At 34.9% G+C, this 25,402-nt stretch overlaps 2 protein-coding genes across 10 annotated transcripts; one reads left to right on the forward strand and one right to left on the reverse strand.

Annotated features, from left to right (window-relative positions):
* Positions 1-753: 753 nt before the first annotated feature.
* LOC112518044 (serine/arginine repetitive matrix protein 1) lies at positions 754-9,117 on the reverse strand. 9 transcript variants are annotated; one of them, XR_003069779.1, is made up of 16 exons: positions 9,025-9,117; positions 8,785-8,874; positions 7,872-7,994; positions 7,322-7,489; positions 7,107-7,238; positions 6,845-6,975; positions 5,240-5,287; positions 5,044-5,100; positions 3,913-4,866; positions 3,459-3,695; positions 3,221-3,304; positions 2,997-3,116; positions 2,007-2,900; positions 1,808-1,873; positions 1,684-1,719; positions 757-1,569 (listed from the first exon to the last, which is right to left on the reverse strand). XR_003069779.1 is itself a non-coding variant. In XM_025125574.1 (13 exons), exons 1-13 carry the CDS (start codon positions 9,043-9,045, stop codon positions 2,222-2,224), a joined length of 2,844 nt encoding a protein of 947 aa, XP_024981342.1. In that variant the 5' UTR covers positions 9,046-9,117; the 3' UTR covers positions 1,977-2,221. The 9 variants fall into 9 exon arrangements, 1 of the variants encoding a protein (XP_024981342.1); XR_003069781.1 differs by having other exon boundaries at positions 757-1,590; XR_003069777.1 differs by lacking the exon at positions 1,808-1,873 and having other exon boundaries at positions 758-1,569.
* Positions 9,118-17,932: 8,815 nt separating this feature from the next.
* Positions 17,933-23,637, forward strand: LOC112517766 (transcription initiation factor IIA subunit 1-like). The gene is made up of 9 exons (XM_025125142.1): positions 17,933-18,055; positions 18,186-18,356; positions 18,698-18,841; positions 19,001-19,052; positions 19,142-19,194; positions 21,654-21,773; positions 22,512-22,733; positions 23,417-23,500; positions 23,614-23,637. Exons 1-9 carry the CDS (start codon positions 17,933-17,935, stop codon positions 23,635-23,637), a joined length of 993 nt encoding a protein of 330 aa, XP_024980910.1.
* Positions 23,638-25,402: the final 1,765 nt, after the last annotated feature.

The following is a 25,402-nucleotide window of genomic DNA, read 5'->3' on the forward strand; positions in this document are numbered from 1 at the left end:
GAGGTATATTCTCAGGTTTGAGAGACTTGTTGGTGTAAGCCAAAAAGATAAAATTCCCTATAAATGGCTTCCTATGTGCTCAGTGCTCGCTTAGAAGATGATTATATAAAATGACCTAAAAACACATTCGAAAAAAATGAGGCACAATTCAGAAAGGAAAAACCCTTGGAGCTTATTGAGTAGCTACTTGAAGTAGCTTATGACTAACCAAACCGGGCTTTTTCAATAAGCTCAAAAACAGCTTATGATTGCGAAACATAGCCTTGAGCTTGTACATTGTCTTGAATTACAAGGGTGACAAGAATTTCACTCCCTCCGTGTGGTTTCTTGGCTGTTTCTAGGAAAAAAGGCTTATTTATAGAGGGTTGAATCATGTAAAACAAGATATTTGCATCATCAACCTAAAATGTGTTCCAACTTGTTTCTATAGAATGGATGCATCCTTCTACCAGTAAGTTGGTAACTTCCGAGTTGAACCTAGATATAATATTATGACAATGTTATACCCTCTGTAGTGTGGGTAAATTTAGTAGGTTGGGTACAAGTGACCACTGAGGTAGTACAAGTAGGTTATGCAGTGGGTTAGTATAAATAAGAGACATGAGAGGCTAGTAGGGTATTTCGGTTTTCTAGACACAAACTCGGTGAGAGCCTTTGGGAGAGAGTCTGACCTCTCGAAAGTCAGATACATACCATTGTAATTGTTCCTAAATCGAATGTAATCATTCGATTTCTAGTAGTATTGCTTTTCTGAATCTACAGTGTACATCAGACAACTAACTAGGATTCATCATAAACTCGTACAACCCATAAAAAGAAAGCCACCCCGCCCTTTACTTTTGAGGGATAGGACACAGAAAATCCAGTTTCTAATGATAACAGCATGTACAGAACTTACCTACTTTTGGAATCGAACAGAGATTTAAATATGCACTTAACTAGTCCGGGAATGGCATACTTCATCTTAAAGCAAAATCCAATAATCAACTTTCGCAAAAAGTATCAACTTGGACTCCCAAGTTTGCTCATAATCAAATTGAAACCTTTGGTAGGGATATAAACGAACACATGTATCTTTAATTTTTTAAGCCGTATAGCATACATCTCTATATCTGCACTTGTGTCCTTGCTAAGTACAACTGCTAAGCCATAACAATGCATGTATGATTTCACATATTCACCTACTATACCATACAGCAGGCTATGCAAATATAAATTTGAAGCAAGTTCACAATAAGAAAGTCAGGATAATTAAGAAATGAAGGATAAAGGTTCCACATTTTGAAATTTCCTAAAAAAGCTAGAAGCTTTAAGCATGACAAAAGAAAGGTAGCTAAAATGCATTAGGCAAGTCCAACTCACATCAAAGAACAAGAAATCTTGACCATCAACAATAGCACAAGATATAAACGAAGAAAAGAATAGGATTTAGGTATGTCATAGATTACTAATAAGACTACAAGTGTATTGTTTTACAGATGGTGACATGGACTATTTACTTACCAGCATCTTATTTGAATTCTGAAGACTGATCACAACATCAGAACAGGAACAGAAGCTCAGAGCAGCCTGGAAAAGAAAACCAAAATCCTGAATCAAAATTTAAAGATGCCAACCATGAAATAGTTAATATGAAGTTAAACAGTAGAAGCATTAAAGCCAGAAGATCCTGCTAAAGCTCACCTTGTTTGATGATCCAAATGAATTGCAAGGCAACATCTGCTCAACCAAGTCATCTAGTCAACAATATTTTCATCTAAAAGTTAACCATAAATTCAATTTAGTAACAACCAACACCAAGACATACAGGCTCATCTATACATTCCAAATAATATATGCTAATGCCGATTGCTAATAACCTGATCATCACCAACTGCATTACCCAGACACATGTTCAGGAAAATCAACAAATAACACCAGATATTTCCAAACCTATATCACACTATACACAGCAGAAGAAAACTAAAATTACCAACTAGTCCCAGCAAAAAGAAGACATTTATTACCAGCAAATTTAGCAGGAAGTCAGCATAAAGTTGCACTCACGATAATATCTCAGAATATCCTCAATATTCCTTTCAGCTGCCATCAGTAAAGACAGACTAGTATTAAACAGCTATCAACAATACACAGCCAAAATGTAAATGTTGTAGGGGGAGGAGGGTCATGAGAGAACATGATGAAAGTCATTTTAAGCTAGCATTCTAAATTAACAACAAAACTAATGACCAATGCCCTTTTTGGCTCTGAGAGACTCAAGGGCCTTTTCGCGCAACTCAATCTCAAGTTTCTTCTGATCAGACAATGCCTCCTCATTGTCAGTTACACGTTCACCCCTCCTCCTAACAGGTTCTGCATCAGAAGCATGGCTATCGTGACTTTTGTCAGGATCTGAAGATGGAGAAACATTCCCGCCTGCCTTCGGTTTTAGCTTTTCTGTCCGTCGACTATCCTTTCTGCGACGTCGCTCTTCCCGTCGTTTACGCTTCTCTTCTTTTTTCAATTTTTTCTCCTCTTTGCGTCTTCTCTTAGCTTCCTTCCTGTCTTCTGTACGGGAGTCGTGACTATAATCATCATCTGATGTGACATCTTTCTTTTTCGACCTTTTGCGTTTTTTCTTTTGGCTAGCACCACCTCTCGCTTCATCACTTTCTTCAGAGCCAGAATCCAGTGAGCCACTTCGATTATGCCTCTCAACTTTTTGCAACAACTTTGGCAATTTTGCTGCTTCCTGATGCCTAGGACTGCCTTTGACATCACTTGCACGTAATTGGTTCTTTTCATCAGTTTTATATCCTTTTTCAGAAATCCGTGCCCTGTCACTTGATAAATTGTCCTTACGGCTACCGAGGGGCTCCTCTGCCAGTTCAGGATAATTCCTCCTTCCATCATCACTTTTGCTGTCAAATTACAAAAAGATTAAAAGCCTATTTCATCAAGTGTGATGCAGAGCATACCAACCAACATAATTCTATACTAGCTAGTAAAGAAAAAACCTTTTTCTCTTCTGAGCTTGAGCATCACTAGAGTGATGACTAGCAAACTCGGGAGAATGTTTGTTCTTGTCACGCCTATCATTGACCGTGTTTTTATTCTGGTATTTCTCTTCTTTCACTCTGTATGAGAATTAAAACAAAATTTGACAACACATATTCTGAATCCTCTGAAGTACTTATTAAAATGAAAATATATCAACATTTATGGGATATAGAGAGCCAACCTGGAAAAAGTCATTTCTTCCACCTCTATGCTATCCGGATGGTCCTTGACAATACTTTCTCTTTGTCTCTTTGGAGGTATAGGACTGTCAGAAAAAGATTTCTTTTGTTAGTTGGTTTTAAAGGAACTCTTGTAAGCAAAATATGATGACAGAGCCACAGATTGCATATTGCAACAGAGTAGTTATAGAAGACCATATGATGTTAAGAGAATAAACAAAGGTGTGTAGCCTGCAATACCTCCTCTCCTCACTAGGACTTCTCCCAGCTATAGGAGATACAGAACCGGACAGAGAGTTATATGGTGAGGAAGATAAAGCTGGCTCTCCATTATGAGATATCCCTCGGCCCTTCGGATCTCTTTCTAAAGACCTTACTGAAACAGGAGGTGGATTCCCTGACGAGACAGATGTTTTACAACCCTCAGCAGTCTCTTTTCGTGATGCTTGACGATCATGAGGACTTTTCTGAACAATTCTGCAAAATGCCCCAGGTTCAGAACTGTTCAAATAAATATGATAAAAAGGAAAACTTCAAGGGTCCAAAAGACAAAGATACCATCACAGAGAACCCAAACATCAAGGATCACACATCCTGTTTCAGCAATATGGACAATTGGACATACAGTAGCAGAAATAACCATTGCACTGATGGACAAGAAGGAAAAATATGAAAAATAGGTAACTCCAATAACCTGTTCCCATCTCTAGGAGATCGTACAGGTGATCTCTGTTGGCGCCTTGGTGATCCTTTTTTCAGCAGCGAAGGGGATGTACCATGTATAGGAGACAGAGAAATCCGACCTGATGGTGAAGAAGACATACTTCCAGGCCTTGGGGATCTCTGACGACCAGGAAAGGCTGTCCTACGCCTAATTGGAGGAGACCGATCGTGTGGAGTTGATGGAGCCCTTTGATATCGCCGCCTTGCAGGAGACGGGGACCTGCGTCTAACTGGGGAAGGAGATCTAGGATGCATAGGGGACAGTGATTCTTGTCGTGAAGGAGACCCAGAGGACTCTGACCTGCGTTGAAAAGGGGACGGTGACCTCCTTCGGATGGAGGACCGCGACCTCCGCCGCATGGGGGATCGCGACCTCCGACGGATGGGAGAACGCGACCTTCGCCGGATGGGAGAACGAGACCTTCGCCGGATGGGAGAACGCGACCTCCGCCTTACGGGGGATCGCGACCTCCTTCGCATTGGAGAACGTGACCTCCGCCGGATTGGAGAACGGGACCTCCGCCGTATGGGAGAACGCGACCTTCGCCAGATGGGAGAACGTGACCTCCGCCGGATCGGAGAACGCGACCTCCGCCGGATTGGAGACCGCGACCTCCGCTGGATGGGAGACCGAGACCTATGCCTTAAAGGCGTACGTGATCTGCGTCGCATGGGGGACCGTGATCTGCGCCACACAGGAGTCCGAGATCTGCGTCGTATGGGAGAGCGCAACCTTCGCCTTGCAGGTGAAGGTGATCGTCCACGTGAATGAGACACAGATCGCCTCACCTGTGGAGGGGATGGGGATCGCAGGCGAGACTCCACTCGACGAGGTGTGAGAGACCGTCTTGATAGAGAATGGTGCCTCCTTTCAAAAGAAACAGAGCGCCTTAAAGGTTTAGGAGATGCTGACAAACTTCTTGACCTGAGATGAGGGAAATGAGATATATAAGTTAAGGATCGGAAGAAAAGAAGACATAAAATGAGAACACAAAGTGAAGTGCAATATATTCCATTACTGAAATGTAAGAACATAGTTGAGCAGAAGATCAACTGAAATAAAAATAATGAACTTGGTTTAAGATTTTGGATGACTGCACACCTTGAATGACTTTTGGAATTAGAAAAGGACTTGCTAATGGATCTTGAACGTGCACCACTGCACATACAAGAAACAGAAAATAAGCAGCCAGATACTACAAATCAATTGAAGCATAGTGAAAGAATTATAAAGATAAATCAGGATATAAAAGCCTGAGACCCTTGAAAGAGTTTTAGCTAATGATCAGAAGAGATACCGGGGTGGTGACGGTGAACGATCAGCAGAATGTGGAGACTGGGAGATCCTGCAGAGGAGAAGTAAATAATGGAAGATTTTAACAATGCTGTTAGTATAGATTAGCATACAGCTCATATATTACAAACATTTTCAAAATTACAAATATTCTTAGCACGACCAGATCTACATGCACAGGATAATAGCAAAACGGATGAGCAAACACAAGGGCGCTAAATACTAAAATCATATCACACACAAGGACACCAGTAGCTGTAAAACTGGATGTAAGATAACACATAATATCTTTAACTCCGTTCAACACTCATAAATCTTTAGAACATAGGGTTCCAAATGTAAAAACAAATGAATAACTGTATGCACCTACATGAATGTTTGTATTGGATATCTAGATGAGTTTTGATTTCAGTGTGAGAGCTATGCTGTTATAGAGGTGAAAATACAAAATTGCGGCAGGGACCAATATTTGAAATAGCGGTTGTAGTGGTGGTATAGCGGTCCAAAGATAGCGGTCCATACAATATTTCTTAGAATTATATATAATTATATATATAATATGCCTACATAAACATATCATTTGCAAAATAGGAAAAGTGTTCATAAACGAGCTAATCGCAAGCAATAGGTTCAGCATCTGAGTTGGAAACAGAAGCTAGAAGCTGGAAGTCACAGAAGCTGAGAACCTGAGACTCATGCATCGTGGTTGTCTAAAGCAGATGAGATCGCCGAACAGAGCCCAGAAGAACAGATAGTCTAAAGACTAAAACAGGTTGTCGATAGACAAACCTATGTTAATGGATTAAACTTAAGAAAAATAAAGCCCAAAAAAAGAAAGACGGGAAATAAAGCCCAACTATCTAAAAACAAGACTGAAAATAAAGCCCAAACCCCCCCCCCCCCAAAAAAAGTAACACTAATATCGAACGCAATTGACCCTAAATATTGGTTTAAATTGCGGTAAATTGCGCCGATAATTGCGCTACCGCAATTTAAACCGCAATCTGACCACCGTTATTTTGCTGATGTCCGCTATCCGAGATATCGCCGCAATTAACAGCATAGTGTGAGTTTATCAAAAAAAAATGTGTCTCTGCAGAGAGAGAGATGGAAAGAGCAAGACTAACAGAAGCAGTCAGTCATGGACGTCATTCTTCTATTTTTACATGGGATGAAAAAGCAAAGAAACAATGTTCGAAATGTACAAACTGATGTTTCCGAAAAGCTAATTTTGGCAAAACAGATTCCAGAGAACCATTTGCAGGAACAAATAATGCCCCGTTCCAACTAAGCAACCATTGGGCAATAGCAGTCCTTACCAACTGGACAGATGCTGTATGACAATCTAATGCTGCAAGCATTGTCTTCACACTGGAAATATTGGGTGCTTCCTGCAAACCTTAATGCATTTGTTTACTAACATAGCTGTCTATTATTTCATGGCAGCCAATAATGAACTTGTATACCACCGTACTTGCTCTAGGTGAAAGCAGTCTAGGCTTGCTAAACGCTCGTGATAATGGGACAAACAAGCAGAAGAAAGCAAGCCTACACAAAGATTTTGCTCCTAAACTAATGCAAATGCTAAAAAATATTGTATTACTCTAACCTGGCCGTTCCTTTTGAGCCATTCCTATCATTTGTCCCTTTGTCGTCACTTGACCACTTGCTAGAAACTTTTGTGTGGCTCCTTGAGTGTGGCTCCAAAGTAGCAGCTTTCACGTTGTCAGCCTCTCTGTCCTACAGTAGTTGAGGAAAGGACATGAACCCAAATAATTGCAGAAGCAAGCTGAATGTCATGAGAAAAGCATACGTCAAAACCAAAAACTTGACCCTAGGATAACTAACTCTTGCATGGAAAAAATTACTACCATCTTCACTCTCTCTTGCTCAAGCTGACGGCCTTCCCTCTCTTTTGTTCTCTTCATTCTCTCTTGTTCAAGTTCCCGGCCTTCCTTCTCTTTAGTTCTCTTCAATTCTCTGGTTATACGGTCTGTATCCTCCTAAATCCATGACGCCATAGTGAGATGAAGATGCAATACAATACATATACATAACTTTACCAACTATTAAACAGAATAGACACCTGCTTCTTCCTAGTTTCTTCCTCCTTGGCATCCAAGAACTGTTGAGGGACACCACTGGCATTCTTCTGGGCACTGAGAAGATGTGTCCAAAGCTCTTTCATGAACTTCCCTGTATTTTTCTCCATAAACCCAGTAAGTGAAATTTGAATCTCTTTGCCATTAACTACCTGCATTCAACAAAACGTGCAACAAATTATCAGACTTCTTATAGTAGCACTAGTTCCAGGTACAGAAATTTAGAAAACATCATCAGCTTTTACTTCTGAGGTCAGGTTTCATTACATACAACCTCATCCACTGCCTTCTACGAGAATGGTCAAAGTCAATCCACAATACTATGACGGTGTCTATCATCACAAGGATTGTTCTCATGCCAAACCAGAGATATTTGACTAATATTTGATGTTGACTATTTCAAATACCCTTTCTGCCTGTGTAAGTATACCTTACCAACAATATACACTGGATGGCAGATACTTCTACACTATACTGCATAATTATGGTGCAAAATTCAGTTCATATTAAATATTATAAATGATAACGAGTTACCTTTTCCTCTAGAAGGCCATAAATGAAGTTAATGAGAACTTCATCCTCAAATCCAAGAAGTTCAGTCACCCTGTGTGCTATCCATGGTCGCATGACATCCATCTTAACTTTCGTCATGTCCACCTAAACATAAGATCGAAGTATTATCATAAATAACCACTACAAAACAACATAGCTGCTGAAGTGTGTAATACGAAGTTGTTATCATTACCAACGTATTTTCTAAGTCAGACTACTTGTTTCTCCATTATTATCATTACCAAATAAACTGATCTTGATTTGTGTCCATAAGATTCCTTCTTTTTGTCTTCATTAAAGGGTATTTGATTATTTGATAATAGTTGCACAATTTTCTTAAACTGCCCATGTCTGCGTTGCAACTTTCTCGGATGGAAGCAGCATGTTTTCTTTTCAGGATTCTTTCTGCCCATCCTGGAGACCGTCTGTCCCTAAATCTACTCCCTCCTTTCTAAGAAAGAGATAACTGCTTGACAATTTTCAGAGTAGTACTGTACTATAAGCTAGTAAACATACTACACTACAAAGTTCATAGTTTTTATCATTTACGTATAAAGCCATATTATCCATCATTAAAGCCGCTTCCACCATTCCAGGAATAAAAATGAAATAAATAAATAAGCGAATGACTTTTAACGTTTTAACATAGATCTAACATTAGCATTCGTCTATCAGTTGAACTTCAACATAGTCATCATTTTTTTCTCAAAATCACACACAAAAATATTCAGAAATTTGAAGTTGGTTTGTTTTACCTCCGAGGGTAAAGAAACAAGAAATTCACTCACAGACACTCCAGATAGCTCAATATAATTCTTTCCAGGTTACACAAGGCTCCATTATGCACAGAAACAAGGTAAAAAAACCAAACAAAGATGATGCAAGAAAAACGAACCAAATTTTCCAATTCAGGTGGAAACTTTTGCGATTTAAGCAGCTTGGCATGCTTGTTTGAGAAACGAGTATCTTGATCAGCCGTCGTACCCTAATCGAAAACAAAAGTAATCAGTAATTCCAACAACTTCAGCTACGAAGATCTACTCGAATTGTTTAAATCAACAATTAACATATTCCAACAAGCTATTCAAGATGAAATCCGTATTCACATAAATTGAATGTAAGTGAAATAACTCACCCGGAAGAAACCGCCGGACATCTTCTAGGGTTTTGAAAGAGATTGGCCGAATAGCGATGAAGCTGTGGTGTATTTTCTTCGACTGAGGAACGAAGAATTGAGAAATAGGGCTACGAGCGGGATCTATTTTAGGACATCTGTGTACAACCCGCTAATGCATATGCGATAAAGTGGCTTTATAGAAAACACCCTTAAAGTTTGGCATTTATGTCATAAATCGTCCCTCAAGTTAAAGATATAATACATTTCACCCTTATATATTTGTACGATATTTTTTTTGTCATTTTAACAAGTAAATATCATTTTGTTTTTGAAATTTTTGTGGGTCTTATGATATTTTATTTTCTATAGAAAAAAGATTGTATTTTATAAAAAGATCATTTCGTTATTGTTCTATGGTTGTATTTTCAACGAGTTATAGTCATATGATTGCATTTTCTTAATGAGTTGGGTCACTATGATTGCAATTTTTTAGCAAGTTCAGTCCCTAAATAAACTAATGACGTGGGTGGTTGGTCCTTGTGGTTGCATTAAGGACTCAACTCGTTGTAAAATGCAATCACGTGGCCGCGATCCATTGAGTTTTCAAAAAAGAAACAAAGGTCGCTAAAAATACATAACCATAGGTGTGAAACTTGTAATTTACTCTAAAAACTTCATTTACTAACTCAATCCACTATATTTTAGAGACATACATACAGGTAAATAAAGGATAAAATAGTAATTTCAGTATGTTTTATGAGATAGTGCATTAAATGAAAATTAACAGTTGGATTGGGCTGAAACTTAGGGTTTTGGACAGGATATTCTAATTTATAATGTGTGGTTCTTCTTTGTCAACAGTGGAGATCGTGTTCGTCAATCTAAAGCGTGAGATACAAGTTTTAAACATAAACTTTATTTTCGGGGTATTTTTCCTTATCGTTCGCTTTCCTGGTTGTTGTTACCATTGACTAGTATTGTGTTGTCGTTTACAGGTTGTAACGCTTGTTTTTTTGGATAGTACAATTTGCTGTTAGGTTGGTTAATAAACCGTTGTTATGATTTATATATCTACCATAAATTCTCGAGTACCTTATTTTGTCCATAGTGTGGCAAGTTCTGTAGTCTGGAGGGTTTCCCATCGGGTTGAGGTCATTTAAACAATCAAATCCAATCCAACTACTACTTTATTTTGAAAATTGTAACTTGTTCAACCATATTTTAATGTGTAACTCAATCCAACCCATTATATTCAAGGTATGGTTCGGTCGGTTTGAGGTGGTCAAGTTAAACATTTATGTCTAATTGTATAAACACAAGTGCTTAGATACGTAGGACATATTAATTGTTTGTTTATGAGATAAAGGGGTTGTTTATTTACCTCTTAATAGTTCTATTAAGAGGCAACCTCTGAATCGTTAAAAGGTGAATCTTGTTTGACAAAAACAAAGTCTGCCTCTTAATGTAACTAAAACCCTCTGAATGATTTTGTATCATGGATCTTCATTAACCATTCAGCGCCTTCAATTTCATTGTAAACAATTACCAAACAATTATATTTCATTTTACACTATATCACGAGAGTCTCTTAATCATTCTGACCACTTAATCATTTTGCACCAAATCATTCAGCAACTGACAAACAACCCCTAAGAATGATTGAAACTTCTAGTTCTATAGCTTACAAACTACTACAGATCATTTGACCATTCAACAAAACAAACTAGTAACTGAATGGTTTCACAACAAAATTTAAAATTATGGGGGAAAAAAAGCACATACTCAATAAATTTAGACAAAAAGCACAAGATTTGAACTCTTGAATACTGGAATATTTTTTATGGACAGGTACATTAATAGCTTATTAGGGTTGGCGGGTTGTTTCAGTTTGCATAGGCATGGCCTATGACCAACCATACTGTTATTACTTTGTATATTTTTTAAATAAATAAAATCTTGGGTTAGTTCGATTTGGGTTTTGGTCTATTTTTCAACTGAATCGGATATGGTTTTTTTTGTTCGTAGGGGAAAGGACTAAATACAAAAGAAACAAACAAAATATGAAAATGATATTACAGCAGGTTTTATTACATAAATAAAATATCTCATATACTCGTGTAATTTAACTATTGACTGCCAAAGAGATAGATCGTCAATTTATCATCATGGCAGCACTTTCGTTAATTTTCATAGAACAAATAAACTTTTCTTTCAATCCAAATATTGATGCGTATTTTTAGCGATAGAGCTTATAAGAATTCTATAGCTGACAGTGACAAAAGCTTATAAGAATTTGAAAACTGGCATTGACAAGCATCGTACACATTCCAATAACTTATTTCCCATGAAGGCATTGTGCAAGTGTAAGTTCAATTGTGCAAGACAATCTATGAATAAGAAGACAGTTTGCGCATCAGGGCAAGTGCAAGTGTGCAAAGCAATCTACAATGAAAGAAATAAGCAATACGTGCAATAAACGCAAGTAGAAGTGGAAGTGAAATTGTGTAAAACAACCTGCGAAAACAAATTAAACAATTGTGCAAGACCTATTATACTTCCTTCCTATGGAAATTATCAAGAGCCTTTACAAGAAAATTTTCATCAGATACAGACATGTTATACTTCCTTTCTGTAAAAAGATAATTATTTGTCTGTCATAGAAGATTTTATTGGCTTTAAAAATCCTTCAGTTAACTTGAAAGCAATAATCTTTGTGCTTTTATCTTCTACTCTTTTTGTGATCAGTACATCGTTTGAATATTTTTTTATAGTCATGGTCCTATGTTTAAGTCTATTAACCTTGTTCCTACCATTTCAATTGTCACACAACAAAAGAAGGGTTATCTGTGTGTTGGTGCATCCTTTACATCAAACAAGTGCAACTGTAATTGTGCAAAGCTTTATGTGGGGACAAAATAAACAAATGGTGCAATTGGGCAAGTGTAATTGTGCAAAGCAACCAATGTTCTTACATTGAAGTATTGAAGTCTCAACGACTAGTCAGGCATACTTGGTAGGCACAAAGTATTGAAGTCATGATGAAGAAATCGAAGATGAAGTGAGATTTGAGAAGAAACGATAAAGTGCAGAGATGGGATATTGAGATAAGAGGAATGATGATGGAAGGGTGTAAACAAAGAATGAAGAACAGTCGAGGGCCAGGGGACAACGAGATCTTCATTTTCGACTCTTTGTGATTGTTGTTTCATAACGATTGTTAGGTCCTATCATGCCTTACTGGTTGAACGTATTTGCTTCCTCTTGTTGTTATTGGATTGGTAATTGATGAGTATTATTTATATTGATAACATAACAAAATTTCCTCACTTTTATCTTTTGTTTTACATCCTTAAATGGATGACTTGAGTCTTTTTTGTTATTGTTTTAAATCTTTCTTGTTTATAAAGTCTGGAAGAAGAAACAATCTAGTTTGGTGATTTTTTGGGTTAAAAATTAAGGTGTTGGAAGACGAATGTCGGAATAGTGCTACAACATAGGCTGAAGGGTAATTTTAAGGGCTTTTTGGCAAAAATATGGTGATCTTTTGTGATCTTATCAACCTCATTTACAGTTACCCTATTGCAGATTTGGTGATCTTATAGTACTAAATTGATCTCATATATTTGTACCCTCTGTTATGCATCATGACTTGTCCTTTTGCTTTTGTAAAAGTTGGATAAAAGCTTTATCATTTGGTCTTTGTGTCCCCTTTTCATAGCATATAAAAGAATGGGTATTGGACACTTTTTGTAAGCTAGTTATAAATTGTAACTTTACTTTGGAAGCATATTTGGTCATTCTCTCTAATTTTAAGGAAGCATTAAGTATTCAAGCCTTTTATTTATTGCAATTTCATTATTGTCTTTTACATTCTTGTATTTTAATTTCCTTTGATGCTTGTTATTTTTTATGCAGTTAATTTTCTCATTCCAAGTATGGTAGGCTAACTACCCAGCTTGGGTGTGGGGTATTGTTAAGATTAAAACCAATTTTTGGATATGGAAGTTGTTGATTAAAAGCAAAATTTTCAAACCACATCTTTCAGTATATATTGAAAAATAACATTAATAGATAAGTTGATCACTTGTTTGAATGTGTTAAAGTGTCAAACTTATAAATAAGTCAACAAGCAAACGTCAACTTGAGTGATATGGAGGTAGACTTGAGAGAGCAACTTAGAATTGATGAGAATCCTTTTTGTTCCATTTAGCTTATAAAAGGGAAGGTATGAGCCATTGTCTACTTTGGCTTTACATAAGGATATGGAGGTTAACTCTATGGATATGTGTCATTCTAAATCTCGAGAGAGTGTGCCTTAAAGAAGCTATTGATTGGATAAGACGAGTTATCTGTTGGACATGCTACAACACCATGTTGTGGCATTATGTTAACTTTATTTGGCTGAATATCTTATTGGATCTCTACACCTTAATCTCCTTTTTAATTATTTGTTCACACTAGTAGTTATATAACACCTCATCAAAAATATTTCTTCGAGTTCATCATTTGAAGTTAGTCTTTCATCTTGAGATCTTGCAACTTAAGATACTTATCCCTCTTGAATACAATACTTGATTTTATCATTTTATTACTTGAAAAGCCGATAATGTTGATACATTTATACTTGGATGAGTTACTACTTAAGGGTGGTTTACCAACGCCTACCCTGAGTAAGTGTTCAACGAAAAAATTCAACACTATCAATTACTTACCGGGTAAAATTTTAGTCCACCAAAACAATATCGTATGCAACAATTTACCTAGTAAATGCTAATCGTGGTAAGAATCGCTGTCATCACTTATCGGGTAAGACTCTCAATCTTTGCTTTCGCTCTTACCGAATAAGATCATTGGTCCTTACCATATTGATTTGGTAAGGTAATCTGACTTGATAAACGCTTACCCGAGTAAGCGTTTGGTAAACGACCCCTTAGTGTTGTAGAGACACAATATTCAGCACATCAATAATTTTCCAATGAATATGAGTATAAACACAATCTGATGTCGACAAGTCAACATAATTATCTTGGGAGCATATACAAGTTAAATACTAAAGATATAATGATGTTGAAATATCGTCAAAGAATGGAGATCCCTGAGGTGAGAAAGAGGGGAACAAAGCAGTTTTTAATGTAGAAATTATAACGGCAAAAAAAATAGTCACATAACTTGTCATGAATAGTCACCGTACTTGTCGTTGATGACAACGTTACATATGTTTATAACGTGCATCAACATCCCTGTTGAAGACAATACCACATGACTTACATGTTGTGCTTCATCTCTTGTTTGAAGACAATACCATATGACTTCATATTTTGTGCTTTATGTCCCATCATTATATTTTATACATTAACATATAAAATACACATTTTTTTAATTTGATTTGATTAAATCATGTTGAATCATATATAATATGTATATAATTAAGTTATTAAACATCGTATTCAAATATGTTTTATATGTGTGGTCCATTAGATAATTGTAATGTTAGTAATGACTATAAATGCCATATTTATAGTCAAAATGTAGAGAGACATCTAGCCATACATTAACGTCACCAAATGATAAGGATTAATGACACAATTAATCTGATTATGTGGTTATTTCCACTTTATATATTAAGTCCGTTTATCATTGATGTCCAGATTGAATACAAAATATTAAAGGGTGCCACTAAAACTCCATTTTTTTTGTTTCTTTTTGCATCTTGGGTAGGGGTGTAAATGATGCGAGTCGAGATTGAGTATCAGTATACTCGACTCGAACTCGAACTCAAAACCCAATTTCCAAGCTCGAACTCGACTCGAAAACTCGCGAGTAGTAAAAATCAAAGCTTGACTCGAACTCGATAACTATTTTTCAAGCTCGAACTCGAACTCACATCAAGCTCGAAACAAGCTCGAGCTTGATGTGTTATCTTATTAAAACTTAAAGGTGTTTTCTTAGTTTTTATAAAACTAAAGGAATCAACTTCAAACTTCATTATAAAAAAGACAAGTTAGAAATTTCATCCATTTTTTATAACATATTTTCTTCCTTCCTTTACCATCTCTCTTCCAATTAGGACAAATTCACTAAACTTTTTTTTTATAGTTTTTATTTGTCTTTTTTAATTGTGATTTTAATAAAAATAATTGATTAATTTTTATAATTAAAAAACGCATAATTTTGTTTAAATATCTAAAAATACAAGACATTTTTATTATTTATATCTTACAAATTTTATCATAAAAATTGATTATATTTTAAAACTAATTATATATAAAATAATCGAGTATCTTACGAGCTTTTCGAGTCGAGTATTGGGTATCTTGACTCAACTCGTTAATATTTCGAGTCGAACTCAAGTTCAAGCCGAGCCTAATGTTGACCGAGCTTTAACCGAATCGATCTCGAGTAGCTTGCGAGTTGTCTCGTATGATTTACACCCCTAATACTGAGTAAAGTTTTGGTTGAATTTATATACCCTGTGGATTTTTATGTTTCTTAATGTACTTTTTGTTTTTTTTAAATAAAAATGTGTATTATGCATTTTAAAGTAATTATAGCTTTTAATTTTAGTTTTATCATATAATAATTTTTTAAAGGAAAAGTTCAGGAAATCCAACGACTTTTTTCATTTTAAACAATCAAATTTTTGAATTTTTTTAAATGTAAAATAATTCAACTTTCTTATTTTAAATGATTAATTATTGAACATGTTTTTTGAATAAACAAACTATCAAATTTCTAGAATTTGGTTAATACATTATTTTAACTCTGAAAACTTATATGTAACCAACTATAAAGGTTTTAAAGTAAAAAAAAAAACTAAATCAGTTTTACCGTTCACAAACTCTATACACCCATCACACCTCCTAACCATCACCTGTCGTCCCGTCATTGTTCTGCTCTCTAACTGTCCGTCATTCGTTGTTGGCTCATGTCATTGATTTTCCGCTTTTTGATCGCCTTTTTTTAAATTTTCAAATTTCCATCTTTTATATATATATATATATATATATATATATATATACACACTCCAGTTAATTGTTGTAAAAGAGATAATCGAAAAAAACAGATCAAAAAGAGGAAGGCCATCGGCAGCAATGAACGGTATAGAAAACATACGATAACAAGGCGACGAGAGGTATATACTTTAAGAGCGATAATTTTGATTTATGTTTTTTTTTTTAACTTTTAAAATAGAATGCAAGTTAATCGATTTTAAAAGTTTGATGACAATATAAAAAAATTACTCAATAACATAATCATTTAAAGTAAATTTTTTAATAATTTATTGATTATTTTTTTTTAAAAACTTAATCATTAGAATGAAAAGTTGATCCCTTTGGCTTTAAAAACTAGAAGGATACTCGTATAATACACCAAAATATATCTCAATTTTAATGTTTTGTTTTATTATTTGTGTTTGTCGATATAATACCGTTTTTAGTGATTTTTAGAAAACGATAATGTTTTTATTTTTGAATAAAATATAAATTTAATGATATCATAAAATATTGAAAAATTAGTAAATATCAATATTAATATCAAATTTACTATTTAAAATTCTCGTTTTTTGTGTAATTTCTTTAATTCAATATTTTATTTAAATTTAATAAACGAAACAATTTCTTTATCGTTTAATAATATAATTTTTTTATAAAGATAATAATTAAATATTATGTTCGTTATCAATGATTATTATAATTATTTTAGATTTTTTTATATTTAAAATGAGATATTTATCTCGTATTTGATTATGTTTATCTATAGTTAGTTACACGAATTCAAAAATGAAGTTTTAATAAGTTATACTTACGCACAATTTACTGGTGATCTTAAATTTTAAACAATATGCATCAATAAACAATATTTTATGCATATAAAATGAATTTTAAGTGTTTTTATCAAATACTTTATAATCTATATTACTTTATAAATCAGATTTATCAAAAGTCTAAAAACAATTTTTAATGCACAAAGTACTATACATTTATGCACAAAGTCTTGAAAACAACTCATAATGCATTAAGTAGTACTACTTTATGCATTCAGTTTTAAAATCTCTTAATCTACAATGAAATAACAAATAGTTTAAGTTACCAATGCATATTATTACATTTTATTTTCATGTTACTAAGATACTTTTGATACATTTCACTCATGTCTTCACCTTTTCATACCTCTATGTCTTCTCCTCATCCCCATGGTGAGATTCAAATTAATATTTACTATGAATTATTAAAAGTTCTCTCATTCATCTCACATTCAATTGCTCAAGAACTCTCGGTTTCGGTCTCACTCTCTCTCTCGATCTCTTGATTCTTTGCTTTTGGTGTAAATCGAATACATTTGTGGAGTCATTTAAATATGTTGGATTTTAAATATATTGGATTTTAAATATATTGGATTTTAAACTATCATACAATTTTTTCCATCGATAGACTGTAATTGGAACCATAACTCTTATTTATTCAAATTGTATTAATATGTAAAGACCAAATGTAACTTATATTATCGTTAAATCTTCTCTGATAAAACCGATAAAACTTAAAAATCGTTAAAATTCATGATTCCGCCATAATGCACGAATACACAACTAGTATAAACAACTACTTTTCTTAAAATCCAAGTTAGTTTTAGCAACGGATTTTTACGATTTAAATTCGTTTCTTTCCCATATATAAACGGCTGCAAACCTATTTAAATTGCACATTTCCCCCCTCTTTTCCGAACCGCAAACCCCGAATCTCCAAATTCATCCTCCGCCGATCTCCGGCGATCTCCGCCGTAGTCTCTCACACTCTACATCACCTCCGTGCCCAAATCTTTACGTGGATCTCCTATTCTTAAAGAATTAAAAGCTGAAAATCAAATACTAAAAAGAATCACTACTAGTTAGGGTTTTTGTGATAATCGGGGTTTCCAAGAATAAAGAATGGAAAGTCCGTCCACGAGCACTGTGTACATCCGAATTATCGAGGACGTCATCAACAAAGTCCGAGAAAAATGCGTTCGCAATGGTCGTCTGAATGGTGACATTCTCAACGAATTTCGAGCAGTGAGTTATTTCTTGACTATTAAACTAATGGTTTTAATTAATTTTCAGTTTCAATATAGTTTAACGATTTTTAATATCATTTGATTTTCGGAAAGTTCTTATTCGTTTTGGGATGATGTTATTGGTATAGGAATGGGAGACGAGGCTGATGAATCTTGGCGCTATAGTGGGTCCGATTGACAGATCCGCTACAAAGTTGACGGCCCCTAGGGATCCGGAAGACTCTCTTCAGGGTCTTAATGTACCTTACGGGGGGCCTCAAGCGTATGAGACATCTACTGCTGATTCACTTTACCCTCGGGTGAGTTATCTGTTGTAAATATGCAATTTGTCTGAAAATTAATTATTATAGACTTGGTTGGATGTTTATGTTAACTCTACTGGAAGTGGATGCACATGCAATTCTAAGAGAAAGGTTTCTTTGTGATTTCTTCAAAATTTACAAGTAAAAATCAAAATCTCCCTACAAAAAATTACATCCAACTCCAGTTTCTCAATTTTAAAGATTACAATATTAATTATAGTATTAGAATATTTTACACAAATAATATTCGGTCAAGATTGATGCAGACAGCATTTCTTACACAGAAATGTCAGGCGGCCATCATTTAAGTGACATTCACACTTTCATTGTTCTTTAAGTGGAAATCGCAAACACCATTGCAGACTCCAATTAAAACCCCTTTGCCTGCTCAAACACCATTAACTGGAAGAGCCCCAACACTCTTACCAGGGACAGTGGACAGTTCATGCAATATACCCATCACTCCAAATGATTATCCTCCTGTAGATGAAAGTGCATTTTTCTTTCCTGATTATTCCAGTAGAGCAACATATATTTTTGGCTAATCTTTTCATTCTACCTAGATATCATTTATTATTATTGCGGTTCTTCATGTTGGTTTCATATGATTTCTGTGATTGACGTTCTATTAACTTGCACAGCAGCCACCATCTCCTAGTTTGAACCCAGGGCCTAGTCTTGATGGTAATATCGGTAAAAAAATCTATTAACCGCAAAGTTATATATGTTCTAGTTCCTATGAGTTTATTGTTTGTTACAATTTACTGCAAACACCATTGCAGCTTACGAAGAGACTGACAGAAGAGCTGCCCAAGCCCATGAACCAATGACTCAGGTTAGTGTAGTGATATTGTTGTTACTAAACAACGTCCTGAGTTTTACTGTGTTTTTCGTAAGGTGAAGGTTAGTTGTGTCCCAATTTTTTCCACCTTGTCATGATTTTATGTAAACTTAAGCAGATCTGCTTCCTTGCCTATATTTTAAAAAGCGAGTGTTCGGAAAAAAAATGTTCACTTGTCCTGGAAATAAAATTGTGGTGTTTGGATTTGTTATATAATGGTAGTTGGCATTTTCTGATGCATATAGAGCAAACTTTTTCTATTAAGTGTGATAATCTATTTCATTCAATATATACCATAAACACATGAAAGTAGTTTGTTCTTTCGTAGAAAGGGAGATATCAGATATGTAAAAAATGATGATCTTATTAATTAATAACAATACTAACCTTCATATCCTCAAAACTATAGAGGATTGGGAGGAAAGGGCAGATTTAAATGAAACCCCGTGGTAAATCTGTTACAAAATCTGAAAGACAATAGTACAAGCTTCCATGATGTCATAAGAACTAGTTGATTGGCACTTGGTAAGTATGCTTAGAGATCGGAAAGAGGAATTACAGAAAAGAATATAAGCAAGATGGTCTTCAAGAAGATTAGTCTGTTGTCTCTTACGGACCAAAGCTTATTAGCAACCACATAAAGAGAAAAGCTTTTCTGTTGGTATTGTGAAGTCATTGTTTTCTTTTTCCTCATGACCAGTATAAGTATGCATTCGTCTATGCATCATAAAGTGCTTACATTTTGTGTTTTATGTTTATATGTTCTAGAAGAGTTATTACTTAAGAAGTTCAAAAATATAGAGCGTTCAGCTTAGCTAGTAAAATGGGGGAGATCAGATTATATGGAACTTAATCTGTATAGATCCACTTCAGCAAAATGTAGAACACTTTAGTTATATGGTTGTAGAGAGAAGCATGTATCTATGTTTTGGACGAGTAACTATTCAACCTGAGAAGTCATGAACATTTGTTAACCTGACACAAGCTATTTCCGTTTAAAAACAGAAACTAATTCATTAGAATATACTTCACAAAATTTCCTCAGTTAGGAGAGACGTAGAAGTTAAAGTTCAATATGAGCCCAAGCTTTTATATGGGCTTGCAATCCCGGGCTCGGCTTTTCCTTGGAGATGAGCAGTGAGCTCACCATCATAGACTTGGGACATTGTGTGCTACCAGTACTCTTAATATTTGTTTTATCTGGTAAATTACAACACACCTTCTCCAAGCTCAGCTGAAGATTATAAAATCTTAAAAGACTTTTGAAACTTGAATAAGGTATGGCTTGAACTTACCAATACTGGACTGGCTGTTTTTACAAATAATCAACTTATCAAGGGGATACTGGTTTTCAAAGGCGCTGACATGTATTTTCATTCGCATCTGGTTTTGGACTTTCAGACAACTTTAGATAAGGATGAGTTCAAGGAGAAACAAGGCGTTACATAGTAAAAGTTCCACGTTTCAGAAACAAAGGCAATGAACTTTCCATTAGTTTAGATTATTTCTCTGGTCATTTTTCCTTTCCAATAACTAGGGAAATTTCAAAATATAATGCTTGGGCACTTTACATCGTGGACCAATAAAAATGGAACAGGCTGCTTATTCACTCTCTGCCATGTTTATGAATTTTTTTCCTTCTGGATAAGAAAATATATACTGCATGCAAAATTCAAATAATAAATGCTACCTTTAACCTTGTTGGATTTGTCATATACCCACAGTTCAAGAGCCAGAAATTGAGTGAAATACCATTATATAAATATTTTCGTTACTTCTGTCTAGGTCGATGGTCTGTATTTTCTTGAAACCTCTTATTTCAGACACCATTTATATGGGTAAAATGCAGAACTAGATTTTGGACGGATAAATCTCCATGAAATAGCATGTAAATACCAAGTTTGATTTTGTGCAATAATATGGAGATGGAGGGAGAGATACTATAAACAACACAACATTATGGTTACTTTCTTTGACTTGCATGACACTGGATTGGGTTGTATTATGAGTCTACCTCTTTTCAATGGCTTTAGAAATAAAGTTGCATTAGATTATTTACACACCCAGCAACGTTGGGGATGATTGGCCTTCTGTTTCTTTTAGACTATATGCTGTCTCTTGGTGTATAAGTGTAATTTAGTGGATGGACTTGTATAGAAAGAATCTTTTTCCATCTATCTGATTATCTAGTGTATAAATGACCAACATAATCTCAAGCAGTCAGGTGTTCTGACAAGCATTCTTTAACTGTAGTTTTTGAATCACTTCGTTTAAATGGAAGGACATTTGAACCAATTAGTGGCATATTCTTTCCTTTTTGTTTTGTACTATGGTCTTTTATGCAGTAATACTTGAATGCGGAAATGAGGAAGTATTGTGGTATCTTCTTCACGAGCCATTAGGGTATGCTTATAATATAAAATGCTCATCACTGCTAATACTATTACTTGTAGGATTTTCTTGATTTGTCTTTTGGAAAGCGGAAACGAGATGATTTGCCTTCACAACATCGTCCAGTCAGATATATTCCACAGCAAGATGGAGCTGGAGATATAATAGATGATAAATTTGAGGTGAGTCTTCTTGGTGCTTATCCTTTTTAAATATTCACATGTGCTCACATATTTGGCCATCTGACTGATGTTCTCTCTTTTAAATATATTCCATATTGCTTGTAGTTTTGTTCACATTGAAATCTCTTCATGCTAGTCCTTTTTGTATGTTGTGAAAAGATCATATGCCATTTTCGGTTTTCCATTTTGTGGGTCTTTTCCTCCTTTCTCTTCAAATCAAGTAAGTGGGGACCTATAATCACATATCTCACACCATATGATTGATGATATGAATGGCACCTACAAAATGGAAATGCTGTCATCATTTATCACCTCCTTAAAACTTTTCCAATTCTCGAAGTATCAAATACTAGGTTAAATAGTACATTTCGTCCTCCTTAATAGAATTGGCAAGATCTTAACATCTGTTTACTATTCTGAGGACCTAATTCTGCAAATAGGAAACCCAGAAAAAAAAAAGAATTTTCTCAATCTCTGTATGTTGTATGAGCATTCTTGCTTTCTTGTTTATGTTGTTTTTGCTTATAGAGAAGTTTATTGCTGCCTTTCGAATCATGACCTTCTCAATTGTAATTCATTCCAACTTTTATCTTGTTGACATTGAATGTACAAGTCAACATATTGTTGGTATCTGTTATGAATTACTCTTAGATTCCCTATGCTGGGTGTTTAGTTATATCTAAATAATATTTTCTTTGTACCATGGAAATATTAATGCTGATATTTCTCTTTTCTTAGGCTGGTCAAGGGAGCAATCCTCTATTTGATACTATCATTGATGAACTTGAGTTGTCTCCTAAGATTCCTCAACTAGATGGTCAAGCACCAACTTCTGCATCAGTCAATCCCGATGATGAAGACGAACCTTTAAATGAAAATGACGATGATGATGATGATCTGCCTCAGGCGGAAGCAGATGAACTAGATAGAAGAAATTTGATTCTGACCATGTATGACAGGGTACGTCGTTATATTAATGTATATCATTATTACTACATGCATTCCAGAAAACATGAATAATTATAGTTGGAAAGTCAATCCTATTATCTAATAAATTTTGTTTTTATTGTTTGTTGAACATAATATCAAGTGGTTGTAAACCGTTGTCGGGGTGTGTGTTTGGTACGTGGGACAGGATGGAATAGGACAGAACAAAAACTCATTATCCCACTTTTGGTGTGACAATAGACTAGGACTTGACAGACTGAGTGAGGCTAAAATGCATTTTCTTTTTGCCCCACCAAGATAGGTGGAACAAAAACTAGAGAAATGAGACAAGATGGATAAATTATTAAACTACCAATGTCAAATTAAAACCCTAAAACCTTCCATAATTATTTGATCAACCTACCTTACTCTTGCCCGTTCTGTTTTGTCTGGTCCGGTCCAGTTATGTTTAGTCCCATCAGCATACCAAATGCACCTGAACAAAAATGTGGCGAGTTGTGTCCTCCCTTGGTCCCATGAAGAAACACATTTTTCAACAAATGTTTTGCAACTATTTGCCAAATATATCTAAAAATATCCCACAATAACAAAAATGGAAGCATCTTATGGACCATAATGATCAATAGCATCAAAAAGTAGTAAGGATGGTTGATGATGTTGGCATTATCATGAACGAAAAAAAACTTGGTTTGCAGGTGACTCGTTCAAAGAGAAAGTGGAGGTGCCTTATGAGGAATGGCATTATACACATAGATCACAAGGAAACTTTATTCAGTCAGGTTTGTTCAATGCTCTGATTGTTTCGAGATGATTATATTCTCTTTAAATCAAATGAACTTTTGGTGGTAATCGTCGTTATCTTGCTTCTTTATGCTGCAATTTTATGTATCAGGCATTGGGAGAGTTTCAATTCTGATGATGTCTGTATGGCCAATCGGATGATCTGAGTTGTAAAAACAGGTGAATCATGGCATAAGAAATTTTGTACTTTGATGTAGTGAAAACTTTAAGCATCAGTTTGGATTTTTTAGCAGCAACTCAACTTGAGGTGTGATTGTTGATGTTTAGCTATACAGTTTGTACATAATGTACAACCCAACGGTATTCACGAAAACAATACATGACATGACATATATGTGTACATTCCAGCGTACCTATTAGTGGGATTTGTTGTGTTGGTATGGTTATGTTGTGAAAAAAAGGGTTTACACACACTATCTTGTAGAGTTGTACTGGTCCCACGAATAAGGATATGTAGAAAATCATCTGATGCATATAATTAAATATCCAATTGTTATTCCGGATTTGAAACAATTGGTTACTTGAAGTTCTACTAAAAAGTGTCCACTTACTACTAGATAGATAGAGTGGATTTTTAAAAGTTTTTTGGGATGAAAAACTTGATGAATAAAGCCTTGGAAAAAGGTTGGATTATTATAACAACCAACTGAGTCAAAGTTTTTTTTTTTTTTTAAATCTGCAATTAATTACTTAATAAATTTTAATTTATGAATTTAAAAACACACGCCACAAGACACGAAACAACAAGACTAATATATATATATATATATATATATATATATATATATATATATTTGTTATTAAGTAGAAGGGATTTTGCGTGTGGGGAAGTACTTGGATGCTCTTGGAATCTTGTTTGTTGATTCTTTTGAGAAACGAATCAGGGATGAGAGGGACACCTTATTTTGGCTGGATAATATTAGGCTTTGTGATTCTTTTCCAATGCTTGTAGTAGCACTCAGGGCCGGCCCTGGTCACGTGCAGCCCGTGCGGCCGTACAGGGCATCAAAGCCTAAAGGGGCATCAAGTTGTCATCTGTTACTAGTTTTAGGTCTAATAATTTGGGAATTGGACAATTGAGCTTTAACTATAAAAACAGGCCCAAGGCCTAGTAGTGATGAATATCGAATGCACATCATGAACCAGTTAAAGCCATCATTCCAACAACTCAATCTAATTTCTACTGTTCTCCAACGTTCGACTATTTCGATTTTCAAGGCATGGAGTTCTCTTTCCAGCCAATTAACGGTCATGAAGTCAGATTCAAGAAATTAAAGATGGAAATCTCGAATGACTGATTTCTACTGTTGATTGAACTTACCGAGTTACTGTGTGAGTCATATTATGATTTATGAATCTTCAAATCTTTTTGCAAAAAAATCTAAATTTATAACTGATTATTATAAAGTTGGGTCATGTGGTCGTATGTGTTACTGACCTACTAGGTTAAGGCGAATGGGCTTTTGTCATGTTGATAATGAGTCTTCGTTTTGCATATTGAAATATCTGAAAATTGAAATTTTCAATGTATTTGAGCACATCATTGTATCAACATAGTTGAAACACACTGCACAACATTAACAACATATTGTGATATTGTCTTAATTATTGGGCACTTGTTCTTTGCAATGCACAGTAACATAAATTATGAATTTTACATTTTATTATTGTTCTTTTGACTTTTGTTTACTTTGAGGTTTGACATTACTGCATTAGATTTAGGGGTCGTTTGATTGATTTTCTATTAAGTTCTATATAGATAAAGTTGTTTGTATGAATTAATATGTTTGTATAAGTTGGAAAAGTTTTTGTTTGATAGAGTTTTTTCGCAAATGTAAGGAGTGTTTTTTAGTTGGAAGGGACATGTTTGGAAAAAAAAA

This window comes from Cynara cardunculus (assembly GCF_001531365.2).
Source record: "Cynara cardunculus var. scolymus isolate 2C chromosome LG 9, CcrdV1, whole genome shotgun sequence".
Classification (NCBI taxonomy): domain Eukaryota; kingdom Viridiplantae; phylum Streptophyta; class Magnoliopsida; order Asterales; family Asteraceae; genus Cynara; species Cynara cardunculus.